Raw genomic sequence first — 24,224 nt, 5'->3', positions numbered from 1 at the left:
TCTGCAGCCAGGGGGAGCTAGACCCCAGGGCCAGCACCTGTGCTGTCCCAAGCAGTATAAAATGCTGCCCTGTCAAGTTGCTTAGGAATGTTCACTCTCAGGAGTTTCTGGGGCCCAGCCAATTGGTACCTGCAGACACTACCCCTTGTGCCAGCTGGACTTCTGAAACAGCCCTGAGAGTTCCCTGCACCCTCTACCTACTGCAGGGGTCTGGCAGTGGGGATTACTGCCTGGCTGTGACCTGCTGCCCACCTGCCAGACCCAGATAGGGACTGCACAACCAGTAGAGGCATCTGCCTCTCTGGGCCAGCTGCCAGTGGGCTGTGACTGCAGGGTTAGTCTTTGTGCAGCACTACTGCCATGTATGCCCCTGCCCAGCCATCTGGGCAGCTATTACCGGGAAGATGTTCTGGGTGTGGTGGCCTGCTTTGAACTGTCAAAGCATATCCTCCTGGTCCCATTTGGTCAGGAGGTCAGTCATCTCCAGCTGGGTCCAAAGTGCCAGCTCTGAGTAGGCAGGGTCCTGCTTCGGCCTCCCTGGCAGGAATTCTGGTGTTCCCTATTGGCAACCTGAAAAATCCCTGATAAAAAAAATCCCAAAGTCACTCTGTAAAAAAAAAACAAAACAAAAAAACCTCTACTCACAATAGAAGCAGGGCCGGGGGGGGATCCAAAGCCTCCTGGCAGAGCCCCCCTGGGTGTCATAGGGCAGCAGGGCCCAGGCTAGGGCCACTGGAGTGGTCACCTAGCCCCGCCCTGTGGGGGCGGGGCCCCAGTGACTCAGACGGGCAGCTAGAACTGCTGGTAAGTGCTGGGGGGGGTCAGGTTTTTTTGGTTTGTTTTTTTTTAAATTGTGGGGATGCATGGGGTTGGGAGGCAGGGACTGGGGGCTTCAGGGGGATGGGGGAGATGTGGCTGGGCAGGGCAGGCAGGGGGTGGAGCCGGGTGGGAAGAGATTGGCAGGGCTTGGGAGGCAGGCAGAGCAGGGCTAGGGGAGTGGGTGGGGCCAGTGGGGATCCCCCCGTGGTCCCCTTCCCCCTCCTACAGCCCCCCCCAACCCCTTACTTACCAGCACTGCAGCCCTGCTGTTGGCACATTGCCTGCCCTGCATGGGTAGGGAGCACCAGGGCGAAGGCCACCCTGGCAGCCAAAGCATCTCTGTGGAGGATCCAAGACCCAGTTGCCCCAGAGCACAGTCCAGTACTGTGCCTTACCCTGTTTTTCTTTGCTTCATTTTTTTTTGACCTCTGGATGTCCAGGGGTCTAATTTTGCCCCTGAGCTGCAAACTTGCAGCGGGGTGAACCTTTTCCCATTCCTGCACATGCCTCTTTCAGTGTCTCAAAGGGGTTTGAGATGCTGCAAGAGACACATGCAGGCTCGTCTGGTTGCGCCCCATGAGGTCATCCCATCCAAACCCCTGCTCAAAGCAGGGACATTGCTATCCTAAGTATCCCATACAAGTGCCCGACTAATCTATGTCTAATAAACAACTTTGTCACACAATTACAAGGCATTGCACAAAACCACCAGGAACTCCCTAACATACCACTGGTTAAGAAAGAGAAAAAGGACAGTGTCCTGTTACTGAAAGGGTTGTTAAAATACCCTTAAGAGATCCAAATACATAGATTGTACTAAAGTAGAGGAATGTTGGCACCATTTGCAGAATTTTAAACAGAATCTCAGTCAAAATAAGGTAATCTACAAGACAGGATAGAGGGGGGAAAAAAGAAATAGCAGGTCATACCCCTAGATTGGAAAAGGCTGGAGGGGAGGATGGGTTGCTTTTTTTTTTTTTCCCCCCTTTCCTTAAATCTACCACACTTATAGAAGACTACCAGATACTTTATTAAAATATTGGAAAAGAAGACTGTTAAAAAAAGATATGATGGACATGATCAACCTCAGTGTGGCAGTGGTAATAAATTATTCATTCTAAATTCCTTCTTCCTTACCTGTTCATATAGTTGACACAAAAAATAAATTACATCATTTTAGTTATATGTAAGTTAAACTATTTTTCAGTGTAAGAGAGCCTTTACAACATTTCAACAAAAAACTTTAACTCCTACTATGTGTTTCCCTTCTTACATCCTTCCTTTAGGACCCCTTCTACTTCTACCAACATGAAAGAAAAGCACCTTTTTGTAAAATATTTTTGTTTGCTTAGCAGGATAGGATTATGCACACAGACTAGTCACAACCTAAATAGAATTCTAAACGAGTAAGAATTTGGTCCAATTTTTACCAGATCTTCCTATGTCTTTTTTTTTAAATGTAGTTAATTAGTAATTACCAATGTACATGAATTGGGAGTACTTTCATTAAATTAATATTAAAGGAAGAAATACACACAGGCATATGTGTAACATGTGTAATATGAAGTTACCAGTAATGACTCCATGGTTGACAACAGACTTTGGTATTTTCATCCTCAAGCCCATAAAATTTGAAATATGTTATACTTAGAGCAATAGAAAAGCCCAATTAAAAATAAATAAATAAATAAAATAATCAATAGATAACGTGAAAAGCAAGGAACCCCGTATATTTCTTTACACATTTTGATTTTAAGAGTACACTTTCTCGTGGGGGAAAGAAATTCATATGCCCCAACGGTTTTACTATTTAACACTGGTGCCCATGGTGCACCGCGTCTGTGTGGCAAACAAGTGCACAGCTTCTGTGTGACAAACAAGTCCCAGGGGCTCAGTAAAGGGAGGCTCCAAAACAGAGGCAAGAGGGGCTTGAGCCTTTGGCCTCATGGAGCAGAGCAGAAGAGATGCTGCTACAAGAGAAGTATCAGGCGTCATTGTCAAGAGCCAAGTTAACCTTTCCCTGGCCCTACAGCCACTGCCAAATTCAGGGCTTTGGTAACACATCTCTCACAAGATCATCCTGCCCTTGCTCCACTCCATGCAGTCAGAGGCTCAAGTCCCTCCCCACCACCCCAACTGCCTCCATTTTGGTGCCCTAGAGCCCAAACTCTAATCATATACACCTCTGGGGGCAGGGAACATAGAAAAGTAGGGCTGGAAAGGACCTCACAAAGTCATCTAGTTCAGCCTCTACTCAAGGTAGGGTCATCCCCGACTTAAACCATATCAAGTAGTAGGCAGGGTAGGTAGATTTGCACCCAAATCAGAGATGCATTGCATAAGCTTTCATAAGCAGGGGCTTACTTCAGTGTCTAACGTGCTCTTGAAAATTTCTAGGGATGGAGGTTCCACAACTTCCCTAGGTATCCTGTTCCAATGCTTTACCACCTTTATTGTCAGAAAGTTCCTCCTAATCTCCAACCTAACTTTCCTCTGCTGCAGTTTGAAGACATTGATCCCAGTCCTGTCCCCTACAACCGTGGCTTATCATATCCCCTCCTCAGTCTTCTCTTCTCCAAACTAAATAACCCTAGTTCTTTCTACCTTTCCCCATAAACTGATGTTCTGCTAGCATGCATTTTCTGCCATTTAAATAAATCTACTTGTTCAGTATCTGCTACCTTTAAACATACCACATGAATCACTATACTTCTGTTAAAGGACTTATCGCACGTACCGGACTCAAAGATGACTTCAAATTTAAGACAACCCACCCAATAATTAGATTCTATGCGTGGGAAATGTATGTTATTTTTCATATATCCAATCTAATTAGTGGAAGATCATCTTAAATTCGTCCCACCCCCCCTCCCCATCATCCTGCGCTGCTGTGGGATGGAAATCAGCAGGTGAAGGGCCACACCCTACCCCTTGTCCCGCCATGGCCTTGCCTGTCCCCCCGCCCTATGCTTGTCCCCATCCTTTGCCTCCCATGCCTGCATGCCCCTCCTACTCCTTGCTCCCACACCTACTCCATCTGCTCACTTCTGCAGCCTGCCCCCATCCCTGCTTACCTTCTGCTGTAGCTCTGCTCCTCCAGGATACTCAGTAGTAGTAACAGCAGCAGTAGCAGCAGCTCCTAGCTAAGCCAGATCAGGACCAGAGGGACCAGAGCCAGAAAAAGGAGCAACTGGGTGAGGGGAAGCAAGGAGTGTAGGGGCACGGTAGGTTTCAGAGAGTAGTAAATGGTGGGAGAAGCAAGGGTTGGGAAAACAGGCTGCAAATCCCACCCCCACAGCCACAAACTGCCTCCCCAATCCTCTACCTAGCATGAACCATCCTAGCCTGGGACAGGTAGTGGCTCAGTTCCAGCTTCAAATGAACTATGCTGGAGCTGAGCTGCTAACTGAGCCGATATTTGAATCAAAGATAAGGCTTTTATCACTCCCAAACTAAGGGAAAAAAACCCCCTCATCTTGGATTTGAGCAAATATGGCATATGATACCTAAATTAATCTGGACATCTATATTTATTTCCAAGAAAGCAAATTAAAGGATAATTTGCAAAGTTAGCTTTTCATATCCATATTAGTTAAAAAGGTTAGAAAAGGTAAGTGAGAAAGGAATGGCCTTTCCATTTATTCACTTATATTACTCCAAATTATTTACAGAAAACCCATACTCAAATGGTAATTAGGGATGGATCATTTACATTTTAAACAGCAGTGGACAACACATTATTTCTTTACTGATGCAAATTCAGACACTAGCAATTCATATCCACTTAACTAACAGGAAAAATATACAAGACAATGCTAAAAGATAAATGTTTTTATTTCACTTATTCGGTACAAAAATTTATTTGGCTACAAAATGCTATTCATTATTAAAATAATGGACACATTATTTAAAATACAGCCTCAATATGCAACTTAAATATTTTAAATTTTTTATCCACTACAATTTGGGGTTCAGTTCTTAAAGTCTTTTTTTTTTTTTTGCATTAGTGGTAAGGAATGAGTTAGGATCCTGTATAAATAATATAAATAATTGTAAGCACAATAGAAGGAAGGATTCTGAATTAGCCAGCATGTAGCTTTCAGAGTTTATGCAAAAAATATTTTCTTCACAAAAATGTGGATGACCATATGATAATTATGCAATGATTCAGTAGTGGCAGTTTCAATTAAAATGTTGCAGTATCTAGATTTTAAATAACTGGAAAATATTAAAACATGTTACTGACATTTCTTATTTACAGAGAGAGTACAAGTTCTGATTTTTTTAAAAATATGATTGGCCATTCTACCATTTAGAAAAGTCAACCATAGCTCAGAAAATTACTGAACAGTACTGCATGCTACTTTTCTTCCCAGTGTAATGTACTTTGAAGCTTTTTTCTGCATCACTAGAACTGATAGCTCTCCTCCAATTCCAGTAAGTATATGAAGGTTATTCTTTAATTTTTGAACTTACACAGCCATGCTTAGACCAAAAACTTAGCATGCTCAGCAAGTTTAAAAAATGCCATTCTGTATATACTATCCATAATCCTTGACCTGAAGCTATGCAGTCTCTTCACCACCCAAGGATAGTGCCAACAAAATTAGACATTGCTACACTGCTTCTTGTTGGGGGCACTAGTGTGTGCAGAGCAGCACTGTTTTGGAGGACACCCCTGTAAGGCACACTGAGTTTGCAATCTAGATCTGGCTCTAGAAATACAGAGAAGGATGTCACAATCTTTTATGTCCAGCAAGTTGTGAGAATGCTTCTACTTCTAGCTAAAGCATCTCTAAATTAAGTACTGATTTTCACTCTGCAGCTTTCCTTCCCTTATGGAATCTGTTACCCACAGTTCAGATAGAATTTTAAATTTTTTTTCAAATGTTCTTCTAAGCATTTTTATCTCTTTCACACGGGTACGATCTTCTCCCATAACTACATGGGACACTCCTTCCTTTAGCTGTGAGACAACTTTTGCTCCATAAAAACGGAAGTCCAAAGCTCTAATTGTTAGCCTTGTTCCACAGATCTTGGTTTTGGGATCATTAACAACAGCATAAAGGTCCAGGTATACGGTGTTTCGCCTAAACATACTGAGTGGATGACTGTCCCATGAGTACCGTTCTTCCAATTCACCAATTACTTCCAGAGGCATCTTTGCATCAATACTATTATTAACTCTTGAGAACACTTCCTTTAGTTGAGCCACATCTATATCTACCGAGTAGCTGTCACCGTAACAGTCAAATTCACGTGCAAAATGTTGTTTTGTGTCTGGAGTCATGTGAATCATAAAAGCAGGCTGCCATGGTACAAACATTTTGGTTTGAAAACACTGTAAAAGCCACTCTGCTCTCACAACATCATGCTTATTGGAAGAGATAACGTTCTTCACTCTTACATTCTCAATTCCTGCAATGATGCAATAAGTGTCCGGTCCAGGATTCTGTACTACATTGCCACCGCATTCTGCAATTTTGCTTTCAAGGTCGGATTTTGAATGGTTTTCTGTTCCAGTCAGAACGCAAAACTCAACATCTTCAAAAACATTTGACACCTTGCTTACGTTAGAAAGATCAGGGGCTTTAAACTGCTCAGCAATACCAATTATTTTCTTAATCTTTGGCACAGTTTTCCGTTTCTTTTCTTGTGGTTCATTATTAGCTACATCAAGGTGCTTTGATGCTAGCTTTCCTGATGCTTTGCCTCTGAGCTCTTCTAACATACTCAAAGTCATGCATTCATGCCACTCCTTGTCCTCTCTTATTTTCTCAATTCGAGGAAATCGTAAAGTGCAGTCGGTTTTGTACATATCACTGGTAACAATCTCTGCTGCTTTAATCTGAACTATGACCGAGTTACAAGGTTCAATGTAGACTTCAGGTTTCTCAGTCCCACATAAAATGTTACAAGGGGGCTCTCTTTTACAGTAAGGCTTCCAGTGCTTAGCCAGTTTCAGACCAAGATCATAAAGTTCCTTCATAGTATAGCCAGAACCAACACGACAAATAGAGTGAAAAACAGATGGCTTTCCACCAGAAGGGGGAGTCTCTGCAACAGCACACAGAAAATGAGACATCATGCCACCACGCAACCCTTTTCCCCAGTAGCCACCAACAATTAAAAGATCTAATTCATCTATCAAGCCAGTGACATACTCTGGTTTGATTTTCAGCCAGCCCTCTCCACGTTTGTCTGGCTTGTAGAGGGACATAGGATCTTTTACCATGATTCCTTCTTCCCTGTTGTCTATTGCTTCATTCAGCGCATCGACCACTTCTTTCCTGGTACTACCGTGTGTTTTGTGCACAATATGCATTCTGCCTGTGACTGGGGTAAATAGCTCATTCATAATCTCATACCTTTTGCTTAGTATCTCATGACCCAACTTCTGGTCATTAACCATTAACACATCAAACACACAGAAGCACGTTTGCAGATCAGATTCCTCCACCATTCTTTTTATGTCAAATTTGTTTCCCTTCTGCATGAAAGTTTGTGTGTTGGGATTGTAAGCCATCATTTCACCATCAAGAATGCAGTTTTGTATGTTACTTTTAAACACGTTATGAATAAATGGAGTTAATGAACCTTCTAGGGGAGACGGCCCAAACTGCTGGGTATAATCATATCCATTTCTGGAAAAATACTTGTATACATCTCCATCTTTGTGCATCTGCATACGCTCACCATCTAGCTTAGTTTCTATGAAGAAATGCTGGTTGTTCATTTGCTTCTCAATTTGCTGGATATTAGCAATAGCAGCAAGCATTGGTTTAAAGGCAGAAAACAATGCAATGGAAACGTCAGTGAGAGATACAGAAGGGTCATGCAGCTGTCTGCAAACTTTCTCCAGATCGGTCGTGACATTGTGTAATTCGGCAGCATCAGGATGAAAAATGGAAAATATGGTTTGCTGACTCACACCAAGTTTTAGATCCTTTATAATCATCCGGATCAACCACTTTTGTTCAAGAGCTGAGCTCTGAGTTATTAATTGAAGGAGACTTTTCTTTACCAGGTCCTTTCTTTTAGCAGCATTATTACTGGCAATTGAATCTAGAAGTTCATTCACTTGTTTAATAGTCAATTTGCCTTGCTCTGGGCACCTGGGTTTCAATACAAAGTAGGCAATCATTGCAAAGTCCCCAGCATCTCCACGTGAACCAGCTGGTGTTCTATAATTTAAAAGCTTTAGGGCATCTTTTCCTTCTTTGGGTAAATTAAGTAGTTCAATATACAGCTTAGCAAGCATGGTTTCTTTTATTCCATAAGCCATTCTTTCTCTTTCCAGTTGTGGAAGAATAAGTCGCATTGCCGGATAAAAAGAGTCCGTGACATTCTTCTCCTTTTTATGGAGGGCACCATGAAACTTCCTCCATGAATCTAAAAAATCCTTGAAATACTTGGTTTTCTCTGGGCGGGATTTGCATTTCTGCATCCGTTCTAAAGTTGAGCAGAGATCTGCAAAAGGTACTTGGGATGCTACAGTTTGCTTAGACGATGACTGTGCAGCAGGTGTGGATGACATCATAATTTCTATTTTTTCCCTCACTGTAAAAGAAAAAAAAAATTTAAAATATTTTAAAATGGAAGAAAATGGGCTATTAAGTTATCATACTTCTAAACCCTTAGATGGGCTTTCCAGAAGCTTTCTTTGTTTAAAGCAGTGGTTCTTAATCTTTTCAGACCCGAAGCATCCCTTGCAAAAATGCTATTCTCCATTTTCATGGGGTTTTTTTGCAAATGTTACTTAGTGCTGACGTTGGGTGGTACCTTGTGGCACCACAACACAAGGCTCTCGAGGCACCCTAAGGTGACATGGCGCCCTTGTTAAGAATCACTGGCTTAAAGCTATCCAAATATTTCTCTCTACTAAACCACCATTACTTATGTGATGCTAATCCCACCACCACATCAGGCCCTTAACACAAGTCACAACACACATACCCAGTGCCCAAAGCAAACAGGATCTGTTAAACAACAGTGGGGGGGAAGGGGGGGGAAGAAGGCATAACTGTCACTATGTGGTGGCCACTGGCTCAACTGACTCTTTGAAGGGCCAGTGGGCACCAGCCAGAGCACTCCTCTAGATGCCCGAAGTACTCTGAACCTCTGCCCTGCCCTCTGGACCCAGCCTTTGCACCAGTCGCCTCATGAAACCCCTTGCAAAATGCACATAGAGAAGGGGCCAGTGGTTGCTGGGCCTTGTGCGAAAAACAGTCCCAGCTTTGCCTGACCCACAGCACTCAGAGGCAGTGCCGGCTCCCACCTACCACTGCTTTCCTGGCGGCAGCAGCACACTACAGCAGCAGGGCTCACCCTTGGGTTCCCTGCATGGAGCCCTAGGGCCCAGCACCCCCTCCCCCCTGGCTCACACCACCCCCACCAGTCACCACCTGCTGCGACTTGCCTCTGGAGGGCTTGGCACTGCCCCCATCAGCTGCCACATGCTGGGACTGGTCCATGGGGGACCTGGCACGGCCACCCACCTGCTGGGATTGGTCCCTGGGGGGGCCTGGCACCGCCCCTGCCAGCCCCCATCTGCTGGGACTGGAGGAAGCCAACACCACCCCTTGCTAAGATTGGCTCCCGTGAACCGGGCCTCACCCCCCCGCCACCTTTCGTGACTGGCTATTAGGGGCTGGCACCATCCCTCCCTCCACCCGCCAGGACTAGCTTCTGGGGGCCACTTGTGTCCTACAGCATGACGAGAGGCAGCTTCCCCTCCCCTACGGATGTACCACAATGGGGGTGGGGGGGAGAAGAACAATAAGACAACACCCAACCTCCTCCACACCCCAATGGGAGTGCCCGATCTGACTCACCGCCCGCGCCAAATGTACCGTCTTGTCCCGTCCCCACTCCCCCCGGAATCTGTCTCTCCGGACCCACCCACTCCGAGGACACTAAGGGGAACAACTTCCGGCGCCACCGGAACTACCCACTCCCCCCCCCCCCGCTCATGGTGGTACAGCCCAACTGGAACGCTATCGCCCAGGACATCGCGCGGAGTCCTACCCTCCCCCCCCAGTGACGCTAGAGGATGGTTTCAACCCGGGGTTCGCTGAACAAGCCCCGCGTTCCTACCTGCCTCCCCCCCGCGTCCTGAGCAAGTGGTTCGGGCCGTTTCTGGGGGCTGTGGCCTCATCTCCTGTCCCCGGAAGCGGAAGCGGGGGCACAGCTGCGGTCCCGGAAGCGGCGGGGCCCCGGGGAGCGGTGATCGGCGCTCGGCTTGGCCTTAGCGGTAGCTACGCTGTCGGGGGAGGATGAGGCGCAGGGGCTCCGGCGAGCCGGAGTGCAGCCGTGGGGGCGGCCCGGCCGCGCAGTGCGCCTGAGGCAGCGGGTGAGTGCGGCGGGGCCAAGCACCCCCAAAAAGGGTCGGGGTGGTGGGGAGCAGTGATTTGGGCTGGGCGGCACGGTCGGTTTGGTGACCTTCTCTTGGGGAGAGGAGGCTGCCCTGGCCTTGGCTTCCCCGCGCAGTTGTTTCCACTGCCCTTGGGCTGCAAAATGCTAGTTGATCCTGTCTGCCCATGGGCCTGTTCGTTCCGCACCCAGTGCCAGGGGCACTGGAGGGAGCAGGTGGGTGGGGTCTCCTTTGAGACCAGCCCAGGATGCCCGCAGGCCTAGCACCTTCAGCCTGGCAGATGGGACCAGGAGGGAGTGGGCCTCATGTGGCGCCCGTGGAACTGGTGCCTGTCATGGGGTTGTATGGGGAGCAGATCATGGCTCTGTTCTGGGCCCTGGCCCTGCACTGTCACCACCCTGTGATCCTGGCCTTGGCCTACTGGTCCTGTTCCCAGACACCGCTTCTCACGCGCTTACACCCAATCCTATCTGCCTGGCCAGGTGTACCCTGCCCACAGGGTGCCTGGTGGTCTTCCACCTGCCTGCTCTGTCTGGCACTCTTGGCAGTGGGTGTGGGATAGATGGGCCAGGGTATCTAAGCTGTGGGGCCAGGTACAAGAGCAGCAGTGGAGATGCTGGCAGTGGCAGCCAGAAATGTGAGGGTAGAGCAAGCCACCACCATGGGGATTTAATAATGGCCTTCAACTACCCGAAGTGGGGTTCAAAAGAGGATGGAGGTAGGCTATTCTCAGTGATGGCAGATGACAGGACAAGGAGCAATAGTCTCAAGTTGGAGCAAGGGAAGTTTAAGTTGGATATTAGGACAAACTTTCTCACTAGTAGGATGATGAAGCACTGAAACAGGTTACTTAGAGAGGTTGTAGACTTTCCATTTTTGGAGATTTTTAAGGCCCAGCTTGACAAAGGCCCTGGCTGGGATGATCTAGTTGGGGATGGTCCTGCTTTGAGTTGGGGGTTGGACTAGATGTGACCTCCTGAGGTCACTTCCAACCCTAGCTTTCTATGATTCTGTGTTAAGAATCTCTCTGCCCTATTTAAAATTTAAAAATGGGGGTTGGGGGGTGTTCTCCTTAGCATTGTCAGGCAGGTGCTCACACATGGTTGAGGGGCAGGTCTGAGTGAAGAGACAGTATTGTTAGCCCAAAGGTTAGTGGAGCGGGAGAGAACTTCTGGAGATCCTTCTTTAGACAGTCACCCTTCAGCACCTCTAAACTGCACTTCCAGTGTTTGTTCAGGTTGTTTGAAGTGAGTGGAGTATTAAACTTGTTTTGAAAAAGCAAACAAATAGTGGCATGGCTCCAGCCTGATTTTCTCCTTTTGTCTATCCTAATCAAAGATTTTCTTGGCTGGCTGCTGCAGCCCTCGTGGGAATAAGGCAGTCACTGCTTTTCTGATTGCCCCCTCATCCACAGCTCCTACCTGCAGCCCCGCTTCCCATGAAAGCTGTGCTGCCCTCTGGGGTGGGTGAGGCAGACTCTTGCGTGAAGAGCAGTGCTGGGCATGTTTGGAGCCGCAGAGCATGCCACTGCCTCAGCACCGGTGGGCCCTGTGCTCCTGAGCTCCCACATCTGCCAGGGAGAACCTGCTTTTGCAAAGGTTTCTGGCAGAGTGGAATACCCCTCGCGCAACACCTTACCCTACCTGTGAGCAGCCCACCATCTCCATGGCAGCCCCAGTGCTCAAGCCTCTGATGTGCATGCGAAATTGTCATTGCAGCAGCAGCAGAAGCCTGTAACAGTTCCTTTCTTGCTGAGCATCGCACCCTGTGACCACTCCTTGGCACACCCTCCCATTGATTGCCAGGACCATAGTCTGCCACAGGCTTGGGCCAGCAGCGGGGCGTGAAGACCAGATTGTGCTCACTGTGGTTGCTCTGGGCACACAGCCATAATTATTGACTATAGCAACCAAAAAAGACCGATGGTAGATAACATCATTTCTCCCTTTTTTCAATGCTGATGTACCCCTAGGAAGTGCCATTCTTATATGCACCTCTGTATTTATTAAAGCTTTTTTCTTGGGTCAGTACATTTGTGTGTATGTGTGTGTATACACACGCTCCAATCTCTTTTTCACGTATGACACTGACCTTTCTGTATAAATATGGGCAGAAACCTCAAATAAAAATAAGCAAACAAACAGATAATAAAGATAATTTTTAAACATTCTTTTTAAAACAGATAATTTTTAAACATTCTTTTGAGTAGAAAAATTTAGTTGACAGTATGTCTCACACAGGACTTAATTGCAGTGTTAATGAAGAATTATTTATGTTGTACTGGACATGCTTAAATGAAAAGTTAATTGCTCATTTTTTTTGTGTTGTGGAGCATATTATTTCAGATCACCTAAGGGTGCACTATGCCTTTTTTTGGGGCGTATTTTCTGTTCTACTTCTCTAAAATATCTCAGTTTTTCCCATCCTTTGTGAGAAGAAATAGGATTTTGAAAATTTGCTGGAACAGTTTAACTCTGTTTCATAAACAGAGCAAGGAAAAGTGAAAGAGTTTTTTGCTTTTACCAGTAACAGTGAGAATTAAGGAAATTATTAGAGGTGAACTAATACATTGATCCCATATTGGATTGGGACTGATATAAAGAAAATTGATTGTATTGGAAATCAGCCTGATGTGACCAATAATCTGGCCAATAAATGCCTGGGCATGTGCGCAGCTGCTATATAGCACGTAGGCAGCAAGGAGCACATCCTGGCATCTTGGAGAGCTGTGTGCAGCTGGTAAGTCTGTGGTAGAAGAGGAAGGGGGAGGGAAGGAACATGGAGAGGCAGATCAAGGCCCCTGAGGGAGGGAGGGCTGGGGCTAGGACTGGGGCAAGCAGTGCCCAGTCGGGGTAGGGTGGGTATGGGACGGAGCCGTAGCTCGTGCAGGGAGGGGAGGGGAGGGGGTGGCTCCCACCATTGTGCTTGTCCAGGAGCCGTTCATCTGGCCTTGCCCGCTTGTCCGGTGGCTCCCACCATTGCTTCTGCCACTCGTCTAGGAGGTCATGGGAGAGTGGGGGATCGTGTGACCCCAGATCTGCCCAGGGTGCGGCAGGATGAAGCTGGGGCTCTTTCTGGCCTGCCCCATCCAGTTGCCCATTCATCCGGGAGGGCATGGTGTGGGCCGTGTGCTGGACCAGTGGCTTCTGGCTATTGGTGCACACCTAGAAATTATTCCATAGTATTTTGTTGGGGAGGGGGTTGTTGTTAGTTCTGCTGTATTTACCAAAATCCAAAATTATGCTGAATTTTTAAACTCAATTAATTGCGCTTAATTAGGTTCTTACCTCCTGCTACCTGTCACCACCCTACTACCACTTGCCTTCATGCTGCCTGTGCATTGCAACACCTGTCCCCATCCCACCTGCATTTACCCTTCAGCAGCAATCCAGCTCCTTTCCAATCCAGGGCACAGAGCTCATGGTTGCTTCAGCCCCAGCCTAACCACACAGTAGCTGCTGCAATGATTGCAGCTGTAGTGGCAGCAGCTCCATCTGGGCCCAGGAAAGACTGTGGGATACAGGTGGTGGGTTGGAGAAGGTGTAGGGCAGAGTTGGTGATAGAAGGGAGACATGGTGAGGGATAGACGGGAGTTGGGGTCAGAGGTGGCAGATATTGCCCTGGTAACTTGTACTCGAATCAAAGACTAGGGGTTTCCCCCCTCGTATTAAAGGGGGGGACAGACCTTATCTTGAATTCAAATAAATATTTTATAAGTTATTAAATTATAAGTATTTTTGGGCCATGGGCTGATCCACATGTAGGGTTGATGCTTCTATAATTGTTGGAAGTGTTATATGACCCGTAACTTTGTATTGAGTTTAGGATATGGAGTCAGAATGTTGGTTGTGGAAGTGGTTGTAATGAGTCTATGTTACCTTTATTGGTTGGATTGTTTTTGTAGCCATGATGGTCCAGGAAATACGATAGAAACAAGGTTTTTTGGAGTGATATTTGTAAATGGACCAAATACATAGATGGGAAAGATGTTGGACAAGTTTTCAGCCACAGAAGTTTGTCTAACATCTCTTCCAACTATACAATTTTGTCCAGCAAAAAAATCAACCCCCTGCGCCCCCCAAAAGTAGAGTCTGTCTCTAGGGCAGCCAGGTTCTCTTCCAGTTTTGTGGAATAGTCAGAAATAGTCTCATAGTAACTCAAAAGTGTATCATAGCTCTGAACAGGGTTGGAATAGCAACAGGGGGGATCCTGAATCACAGGTGCTGGCAACAGGGGGTATCCTGAATCACAGAAATGCACTGACCGTCCTTTCTTTTCCTCTTCACTCTTGGTGGTATAGGTGTGATACGGTGCTGTGCCAACTTGATACTCCCCTCAGGGCCAGAATAATCCAAAAACATGAAGTTAATTTGGTGTTTTGACTATTTTGCAGGTGCTTTTTTTTTGTTTTTCTTTTGCATGTCTGATCTCTTAAGCACTACTTCTTATTGGTAGTCTAGAAGAAACTATTGATGTGTTGAGAGGGGCTGGCTTCAGTGGCCATGTGTATTATGGAGATTAAGAAGCTTTGGGCCTTCATTGCTTTTTCTTTAAGCAGTAGATTTTTGTTTTGGGCTGTGTTGATAGTTCTTTTAATTTTTGGTATGCTTGTTTCTCACAGTGTTAGACATGTTTTTGTATGCTTTTCAATTCTTATGCTACTTTCAGATATTAACCTAAAAAAAAAAAAAGGCAAAGTTTAGATTTTATTCCTAGCTGACTTTAATTGCCATGGTGGAAACTGTTATCTAAATATAGTTTTAAATATTTAATATTTATATACTTACACTCACATTTGTTTATTCAAGTACAGGCACCTGTGGTTAAGACTTCCCATTTTCTGCTTCTGTGTGTTAACCATGGCTTACAAATGATGACTAGTTGTATTTATAATAAGGAGCTATAATGCTTTGATAATAGGTTTTACAAATTGTGGCTGTCCTTCCAATGCAGTTGGTATTTAATTCTTAGTAGCATAGTTATTTGTAGGTTCATCTATTCCTTTATCCTCTTTTGGTAGAAAATAGATTTTACCTGTTTGTGATGTTGCATTTGTTAGATATGCTCATAGTAAAGCTCTGTGTGATGGACAGTGATACAGTACTTATCCCCGAAGAAAATGTTAGTCATAACTTTAAAACAATTCTGTGTTCACTTCAGTTCATAGGATCTCTTCCCTGGCTTAATTTCCATTGAGCTCTAGAAAAAGTATTTGAACTATCACTTGTGCCTTCCCTCACATTTTGAAAAAGTTTGCACAAGTATTTTTAAAAATCTTAATGACTTTTATATACGAAGTTGCTAGCTGCCAATCTAATGCTCTTCTATTACTCTTCAGATGCTAGTGTTGAGGGAATGTCTGAAATTATTCCACCCCCCATTTCCTTTCAACTAGTTGTAAAGCACAGAATCATGGATATTGTGGGGTTTTGTTTTGTTTTGTTTTGGGGGTTTTGTCATTTTTTTTAACCTGGAACAAATCTGGTTCTGTTTCATATGACAGTGGGGAAGAACACCTTGCAGGAAACTGATCTCTAAATTGGAGTTCCCTTTTCTCATCTGTATCTTTGACTATTGAATAGCCAGTGCTGAAAGTCGCACATGTGTCTGTGTGTGCATGCATGCATGTTCTCCAAGCTTATGTTATATACCACCAGACTTAATCAGACATGGTTTCCTATGATAGCTGGGGACTGGCCCTGATGATTTCAGACGCTTTTTCTTGTCTTGTGTTCCTTTATCTCTAAAACTAATTGTGTTATGTATAATTTAATTATTTAAATACAGATGCTTGGAATTTAAATAGGGATGTTCATGTTGCAGGTTCTGCGTAGAAATAACCCGAGCTGGCCTTAAGTTGGCTGCCTAGCTTGAGACAGCAAGTTGGCCCTGATAGCACCAAATAAGGGATTTTTGCTTGAGTATCTACTCTTACGCTCAGGCAGGTTTTTCAATCTCTGCTCAGTTCTGTGCTACACTTCAGTCACAGCAGCGAGTGTAGCAATGACTTTCAGTGCATATAGTGAACTTCACTCAGATCTGGCTTATGGACTAAAATTAGGGGTATGAATGATGGGAACTGTTATTGATGACACTTTCTTTGAGTGTACTTTTGTTAGGAGGACATGAATCTCTTGCTGGTCCAAACTTTGCTTGAAACTGTTGATCAGAGTGTGGTATAGCCAATTGACTGTTTTTTATCATTGGCCTGGTACAACAATATAACTATCCTTTGTAGCAAAAGCTGATGACAGGCGCATGTAAATATGTTTACTAATTGATGGCCAGTAACAGATAGGAAGGAATGTGGCTAGGGCATTTATAGCAGAAATCTTGAACTGAATATGATCAGTTTAGCATAATGTAAACCTCGGTATTATACCAGATAGTGTGACGAAATGCCTGAGTCTTGTCACAGTAGTCTTCCTTTCATCTGGTCCTGTTATTTCAGTTAAACACCCCTCTCCCCCGTCCCCAGCATAATGCAGCTGCAAAGTTAGTGTTGAGAAGAAAGTTATTCTGAGCCTTCATATATTAAGATTATCAAGTTAAAATGTTTGTCATGGGTAGAATACAAATCTTTGTCTCTGGATCTTGCAGCTAGCTATAAGGAAGCATTTGGGCAAATACTGTAATATGCAATATGGAGTGGAGGCTAAGGTGACTAGCAGTCCTAATGCTTAAGGGGAGGCAGTTTGGGACAGTAGTAGTTAATAGCATTAATGTAAACAAAACATCCCACATGTGGCTGTGCATGGCCAGCAATGTACAGACATTCAGTTTCAACCACGACTGTACAGCTAGTCAGTCTTCTTCACCCAGGGTAAAAAGGGCCACTCAAGGGGAAAAATAACCTGGGAACAACCAGGGCTAACCCAAGAGAGTTTCTCCTTGGAGAGTGAATGTCAGTACATGCCAAAAGCCTCTCTTGTTTTGTTCTTGCACTTAATATTACTACCAGTATTTTTCCTGTAAGGTACTGCAATTTTTTATGTAAATAAATTGGAAACCAACAGTAATTCTTTGACCCTTTTTTCCCCTCATCCCAAATGTGTGTACCTTATCTTTATGTAGTGACTTGCTATTAATTTGTTGGAATCTGAATGCTTGGTATGTTTATCTGCTTATAAATTTATCCTTGTAACGCGTTGGGTTTTTTCCCCCCACAGGATACGTATGGACTGAAAGATCACTGACTATTACAATGGAAAAGTCATGGATGCTTTGGACCTTTATTGAAAGGTGGCTGCTAGCTTTGGCTTCGTGGTCTTGGGGTCTCTGCCGTATTTCTCTCTTACCTTTGATAGTAACTTTTCATTTGTATGGCGGCATTACATTACTTATGTTAATATTTGTATCAATAGCAGGTATACTATATAAATTCCAGGATGTACTACTTTACTTCCCTGAACAGCCCTCTTCTTCACGTCTTTATGTTCCTATGCCTACTGGTATACCACATGAAAACATCTTCATCAAAACCAAAGATGGAGTTCTTCTCAATCTTATTCTGCTGAGATATACTGGAGACAATGCAGCATATTCTCCTACTATCATTTATTTTCATGGAAATGCAGGCAACATTGGTCATAGGTTACCAAATGCTTTGCTGATGCTGGTAAACCTGAAAGTAAACTTACTGCTGGTTGATTATAGAGGTTATGGGAAAAGTGAAGGAGAAGCAAGTGAAGAAGGTCTCTACTTAGATTCTGAGGCTGTACTAGACTATGTGATGACTAGATCTGATCTTGATAAAACAAAAATCTTTCTCTTTGGCCGTTCCTTAGGGGGAGCAGTGGCTGTTCATTTAGCTTCTGAAAATTCCCATAGAATTTCTGCCATAATGGTGGAGAACACATTCCTTAGCATCCCACACATGGCCAGCACTTTGTTTTCTTTCTTTCCAATGAGGTATCTTCCTTTGTGGTGCTACAAAAATAAATTCCTGTCATACAGAAAAATCTCTCAGTGCAGAATGCCTTCTCTTTTCATCTCTGGGCTGTCTGATCAGTTAATTCCTCCAGTTATGATGAAGCAGCTTTATGAATTATCCCCGGCTCGGACTAAGAGATTGGCAATTTTTCCAGATGGAACTCATAATGACACTTGGCAGTGCCAGGGTTATTTCACTGCACTTGAACAGTTCATCAAAGAAGTTATAAAGAGTCATTCCCCTGAAGAAATGGCAAAAACATCATCTAACGTAACAATAATATAATCGATATTCTTTTTCTGATTAAATTGCACTGTACCTTGATTTGTGAAAAGTGGTAAAAGAATGTCCATTTTTAAATGTATATTATGTCTGTACTTGCCTAATGAGCAGAATTAAACTTGGAAAGGTCTAATACTTTATTATGACGTTCCAGGTAGTTTTTATATTTTGCAACATTGTAACTGAGTGAACATTTCTACATGTCTTTCCCATGCCTTTTTATATGTTTGTTCATATCTTCCATTTGTTCAGTATAGACAATGGAAGCTATTAAAATTTTGTTACTACATTAGTACAAATGACATTAGGTTGAGATAACAGGAGGCTCTTCAGTATTCTCTGGTGTGTGTATTGGCTAATTGGACAATCATGGTTAGCAAAATATGTTCTGTAACATTTCTAAGACTTACCTTAAGTATACCATGCATGGTAGTGTTTTATTCCTTGCGCTGTTATTGAAGATGGAGACTTTTAGTGTGCTAAGTCATGTAAATAGCATTCATGATAGAGAAATAATTCAGGATCATATATGCATAAGTGTAATCTATTTTTATGATGAGATGTATATTACAAATTAGAGGTCAAGAAGAAAAGCTACTTTTCCTATATTCATTTCAGTATTTCTATTTTAGTAGCATCTATAAAGTTATACCAATTACACAGAGGCAGATAGTTTTTGTTCAGAATAGTTTGCATTCAGAAAAAGAAAATGGCAAAAAAGGGATAAAATGTAAAATCCAGGTATAACTTGCTAAACTGACTGTTCCCACTACTTCTTAACCATTGTTAGTTGGATGTGCTTCTGACTGACATTATATAAAGCATCAGATCATTTCATATGGGTGCCTAAAGTGGAAGGGAAAACACTGGGGAGAGCGATGCTAACTATGGAAGAAGTAGAAATATGCTTTTGGTTGACTTTTTTTTAAAATTAAGTAAACTTCAAAAATTACATCTGTGCCCTTCACCTCCATCTCTAAAATAAGCTATATAAAGTACATTTTTAGTTTTATTTTACCATTATTACCCATACCATAGCAACAGTGTAAATAAACATTGAACAAACCCTCACCTGTTAAAGTCTAGGAAACAGACAGCTTTTATTTTTAACACTTGAGTCGCTTGTTTTCCTAAATTATCTAAATGCCATCGGACAGTGTGCATGCAGATTGTATCCTCAACATAAATGTGAATTGCTTTAGTTATATTAAGAGTCAGTGTTAATAGTGACCACTTTTATTGTCGACATTATTTAATCATGAAGTGAGAGAGCCTGATTATGACCAGAGTGAGGATCCTTACAAAACATGCATCAAAGGTGTCTCTCCAGTTTGGTTAACGTTTACTAGTGCATATGTATAAATCCCTTACTTAATTTGTCAGCTGCAGCAAGTAATTAAATCTATTTGCTTAGGCAAAAATAATGTAATGGAAGAAAAATACGTATGGAAAAAGGATTTTTTTTTCACGCTAAAATACAATGGCTCATAAGGGTGAATTCTCTAAATTTAGCTTTTTTGTTATTACAGGTAAGCCCTCATTCAGAAAAGCACTTAATCACAAGTTTAATTTTGTCCTTATTTAAGCCTGTGCTTAAATTCTGTTGATGTCAATAAATAAAGCTGCTTTCCTGAAAAGGCGCTCTATGACTAGAAGTACAAGTACCACACATGATTGGATACATAATTAACAGAGGGAAAAATACTGACTGTAGTAGTAAAATATCTCTGTAATACAGAGTAGTGGTAGTGTTGAAGTGATGATCTAAGAAATGTACATCATGCAGGGATAACACCCAGAAAGATCCTTGCCCTTCTATTCGAGAGTAACTTTCAGAAGCATTCCTTCCTGGGTTTTAAACAAAGGTGTGTGGTGTCTTATACTGTTGCCATCTACCTGGTAAGTATTTATTTTTTTCTGTAGTGATGCAGCCAAGAGCCCTTACAATTACTTGAGTAAACATGAAAATATTTATACATTTTCTTTTGCTTCAGTTTGATTTGGCTCTATTTTCTGACTTCCTTGTGATATCCTGTTCTTTCCGTATTGTGTGGCATGCCTTTTTTCTCTTTCTCCTGTATTATGTAGAAATAGCAACTATTGCACACAAAAAAGGTTTTGATACATCATAATCATTTTACTGGTGTATTCTGATGGTTACAATGCATGGTTCTTACACCTTGTTGCTGCTCTTCCCCTGAACCATCTAGATTTGAACCGAAGTAAAGCCCAAGAGAAAATAAAATGAATATATTGTAGCCACTTAAGTGGAACAAGCATTGCTATCTTGCTTTTTAGCCGGGGAATGGACTATGCAGTTTATTATTCATGAAAAGGTATAAACTCAGCTCAGTAAATAGTTGCTTCAAGAGCTGTTGTGATTTTCAGTTAAATGATTATGCTCAGCATAAATTGGGTTTCCAAGGCAGAAGCTGAATTCTAATGTGAGGCGGTTGGCTTTTGTTTTCTTCCCCCTTGGTATAAACTGACACTGCAAAGGGCTCTTTATGCCTTCATTGTATGAGTAGTACCTAGATGGGCCCTTCATTGTCAAGGCAGTTTTTGTGCATAGGAGTTTATGGTTGGGAGGAAGAAAACCAAGGTTTATGACCATTTAGACCTGTTCAAGCCATACACTTTCTCTCTACAATCCTTAGTCCCCAAGCCCTACCTTCTCACCTTAGTATCTGTAGGATGTCAAGTAGTAAAACTGAAAGCCTGCATGTCATGGATATAGGATATGTTCTTATCCCTAAATATGTATAGGGTTATTACACTGAGGAGCAAGATACTCACCAGCACCACACGCTAATTTTCCCTCCTTTCTTGTGTCTTGGAGGTGGCATTAGTGGTTGCATTGAACAGCATGGATGAGAAATTAAATTTTAGTAAGAGTGCAACCACAGATTTTGAAGTTTCTGGGAAGAGAGATGGGGAGCACATAAACTAATGTTATTAATGTCTCTGTAATGTTGCAATGCTGTAAACTGTATTTCTATTAGTAGCACAGTGCAGAATTGGTCTCTTTTTTTTGTTGTTGCCAGGAATCCTTTCCAGCTGGAACATCAGTCGGTGACAAGTGAAGAGTATTGTCTGCACATACACACTTTCAAACTTTATAGTAACAAGTTATTTACTAGTGACTTTACAGTTTAAGAAGCCGCTGTTATGGATAGTTGTTTAGATGACTGAATAATATGTTAAAACTGCCAAGAGTCAGATGAATGGTTAGCTATGTTAACTGAAAAATGCAATAGGAATTAGACAACTTAATCTGTGCCAGCTTTCATTTGTATAAAAAAGTGGGACCCAACCTTTTTGGCTGGCATGTCTCTAGGTAAGCTCTACACTCCTCCCAAGTGCCATGCCACTCCCCTTCCCCTACCTAGCCTGTTGTGCTGCTTTGTTTCCTGCCCTATCTGTCCCTGTGTTTGTTTCTTCCTCTATGATATGCCACATGCCACACACACAAGCTGCCTCATGCCATTTATGGCACTTGTGCCGCAGGGTGGCCACCATCAGATAGAATACACCATCTTAGGAAAAATATGAGCGTATGTGTTTAACTATGAAAAGTATGAATTATTCTTATGTTTGAGAAGTGAGGACTATGATTACAGGATTTACACAGTCACCTTTGGGTTTAAAAGTAGGAACGGTGTCAGTCTTATAAAAAGTTTGATAGATTTCTAATGAATTGGACAAAGTAGTATAACTGCTAATAGAGTCTTTGTGAGAGGTTACCCAGTGCACAAGCACTTTTTCCTTTTTGCTCTAATCTGTGGAAACACTTGGGACTGTCTACTGATCTATGTTTACATTTTCCCAGCCCCAAATTTTGAAACTGTGAAACGCAAAGATAAGCTGGAATTTTAAATAAGGAAAAAACGACTAATATAGCTGCCCTTATGTCCGTTCTCAGGTAAAATTTATGAGTAATATAGCACAAATGTATTTGACACTTGATATTTGTGGACAATCTCCCAGTTGTAAGGGTAGATATATATTGAGTGGAATAAATTAATCTATATAGTATGAAATAATGTGCATGTCAGCGTCTCCTGGCTAATCAGTGATGTCAACCTTGGGTGCTCTGTGGTGACAAACCAGGCTGAATTTTTGAACCCCTCAAATCCCAAGACGTGGCATTTGAAATTAGCAGAGATGTACCTATATCTCCATTCATATTTCACTTCATCACTTTTTTTTTTAATGTGCAACTTTTGTAAGAGGCACTTTTGCCAAAAATAATACCAGTGCCTCCTGCACATTGCAGGCTCAAACAAGGATTAGTATGTCCTGTTGACAGCAAGTTTATAATGTTGTCCAGTCTATATAGTTTACAATAGAACCATGCGGAAGTGTAAAGTATATGCAAGAATCACATTCAGTATTTAAATAAAACTGATATTTCAAATTCAGAATTAGTCTCAGAATGTTCAAGTGATGCTTTTTCTTCTGTTTTTTTTTTCTTTATTCAGTTCAAAAAGGAGTTTCTTTTAAAGAACTTTTAATTCTATATTTTGTAAACTAAGCGTAAATGTTGCAGTATATGTGCTAACCATGGCAGTTTTTACAAACACTTTCATTCTATTCTGGTTTTTACAATACAATTGATTTTACAAGACACATTTTCTATTTTTATGTACTGACATATGCAATAAATTGATATATTAAAAATGCTACTAATGTCTTGTTCCTATTTGTTTGACCTGTCTTCAGTATGAGTGTAGTCTTCTGATTGTGTGGTAACTGCTGTGTGGTTAACAAGCAGAGCATTGGAAATGATTCACAGAATAAGTCAATGTACCTAGAATAGAGGCTGCCCATGTTAGATGCCAGATTCTTGAAAAGCTTCTGTTACTTCAGAGGAAGATAGTAAATCAGTTACTAAATTATTGACGTTGGTTCCTGAACCTCATAACTTGTGGTATAGAATCTAGACTTGGCCATCCATTGCACCTTATTACATTTGCAAAAAGATTCAGTGCAGGCATCTTCAACCCCCAGCACACATGCCAGACCATGGGATGAGGCCAGTTTGCTCAGCATGCCATAGCCAGCCCACTCTGGGCAGCTGCTGCCAGCCATAGAGCTCAGGCTGCTCACAGTTGGACAACTGGGAGGCCCCAAGCCCTGCTGCAAGCAGACTGGGCTCCATGGCTGACAGCAGCTGTCCAGAGTCCTGAGTGGCAGGAAAATGGGAGGTTGCAAACAGCTGTACCAGGCTCCAGGGCTCTTGGCTGGGTTCTGGGGCAGTGCAGCTGCACACAAACATCATGGCAAACAGTAGGGAAGGGCTGGTGTTACACTGCTCCAGGCGCCTCCCTCACCATCAACCCAGAGCCACGCATGCACCCACCATCAGCCTGGAGCTGGTGCTGGGGCTCTGGAGCCTGATGCATCTGTTTGCAGCCTCCCAGCTGTCTGCCACAGTCAGCCTGGGCTCTAGGCAGCTGCAGCAGGCAGCCTGCAAATAGCCGCCCAGGCTCCACGCTTGTGGGAACTGCGCTTGTGATCTAAGTCGCAGGGCAGAGAAGGGGCCAAGGCAGCACAACCCTGGTCCCCTCCCTCATGGTCCACCCAGAGGCACATGTGCAGCTGCTGCCAGCAATGAGGATCAGGCTGTGACCCCCTCCCCCCAGTCTGCCCCAGCATGCCAAATCAAGGCATGGGGCATGTTTGGTGTTCCTGCCAAAATGGAACCTCTGATATAGGCCTTCTCCATCTTACCCAGAGTACTGAGACCTGTTGGAATACTTTGCTACTTGAACTGGATTGAAAATGAGGTGAAAATACAAAGCCAATGTAAAAATC

At 43.3% G+C, this 24,224-nt stretch overlaps 2 protein-coding genes across 4 annotated transcripts; one reads left to right on the top strand and one right to left on the bottom strand.

Moving 5' to 3' along the window:
- Window positions 1-4,635: 4,635 nt before the first annotated feature.
- Window positions 4,636-9,991, bottom strand: LIG4 (DNA ligase 4). 3 transcript variants are annotated; one of them, XM_090022360.1, is made up of 2 exons: window positions 9,916-9,991; window positions 4,636-8,379 (listed from the first exon to the last, which is right to left on the bottom strand). In XM_090022360.1, exons 1-2 carry the CDS (start codon window positions 9,974-9,976, stop codon window positions 5,615-5,617), a joined length of 2,826 nt encoding a protein of 941 aa, XP_089878486.1. In that variant the 5' UTR covers window positions 9,977-9,991; the 3' UTR covers window positions 4,636-5,614. The 3 variants fall into 3 exon arrangements, with proteins under 3 accessions (XP_089878486.1, XP_089878494.1, XP_089878502.1); XM_090022368.1 differs by lacking the exon at window positions 9,916-9,991 and adding an exon at window positions 9,654-9,721; XM_090022376.1 differs by lacking the exon at window positions 9,916-9,991 and adding an exon at window positions 9,615-9,636.
- A 40-nt stretch (window positions 9,992-10,031) lies between these two features.
- ABHD13 (abhydrolase domain containing 13) lies at window positions 10,032-23,093 on the top strand. The gene is made up of 2 exons (XM_090022388.1): window positions 10,032-10,171; window positions 17,362-23,093. Exon 2 carries the CDS (start codon window positions 17,397-17,399, stop codon window positions 18,408-18,410), a length of 1,014 nt encoding a protein of 337 aa, XP_089878514.1. The 5' UTR covers window positions 10,032-10,171; window positions 17,362-17,396; the 3' UTR covers window positions 18,411-23,093.
- The last annotated feature ends 1,131 nt before the right edge of the window (window positions 23,094-24,224 follow it).

Source organism: Crocodylus siamensis, chromosome 1 (assembly GCF_052110815.1).
Source record: "Crocodylus siamensis isolate JL-2025a chromosome 1, ASM5211081v1, whole genome shotgun sequence".
Taxonomy (NCBI): Eukaryota; Metazoa; Chordata; order Crocodylia; family Crocodylidae; genus Crocodylus; species Crocodylus siamensis.
This window is presented reverse-complemented; position numbering and strand designations above follow the sequence as displayed.

Coding starts and splice junctions, on each gene's coding strand:
- LIG4 (XM_090022360.1), bottom strand. CDS start 9,976: ATGAGGCCACAGCCCCCAGAAACGGCCCGAACCACTTGCTCAGGACGC. Junction 8,380..9,915: donor AGGACGCGGGGGGGAGGCAG/GTAGGAACGCGG, acceptor TTTCTTTTACAG/TGAGGGAAAAAATAGAAATT.
- ABHD13 (XM_090022388.1), top strand. CDS start 17,397: ATGGAAAAGTCATGGATGCTTTGGACCTTTATTGAAAGGTGGCTGCTA.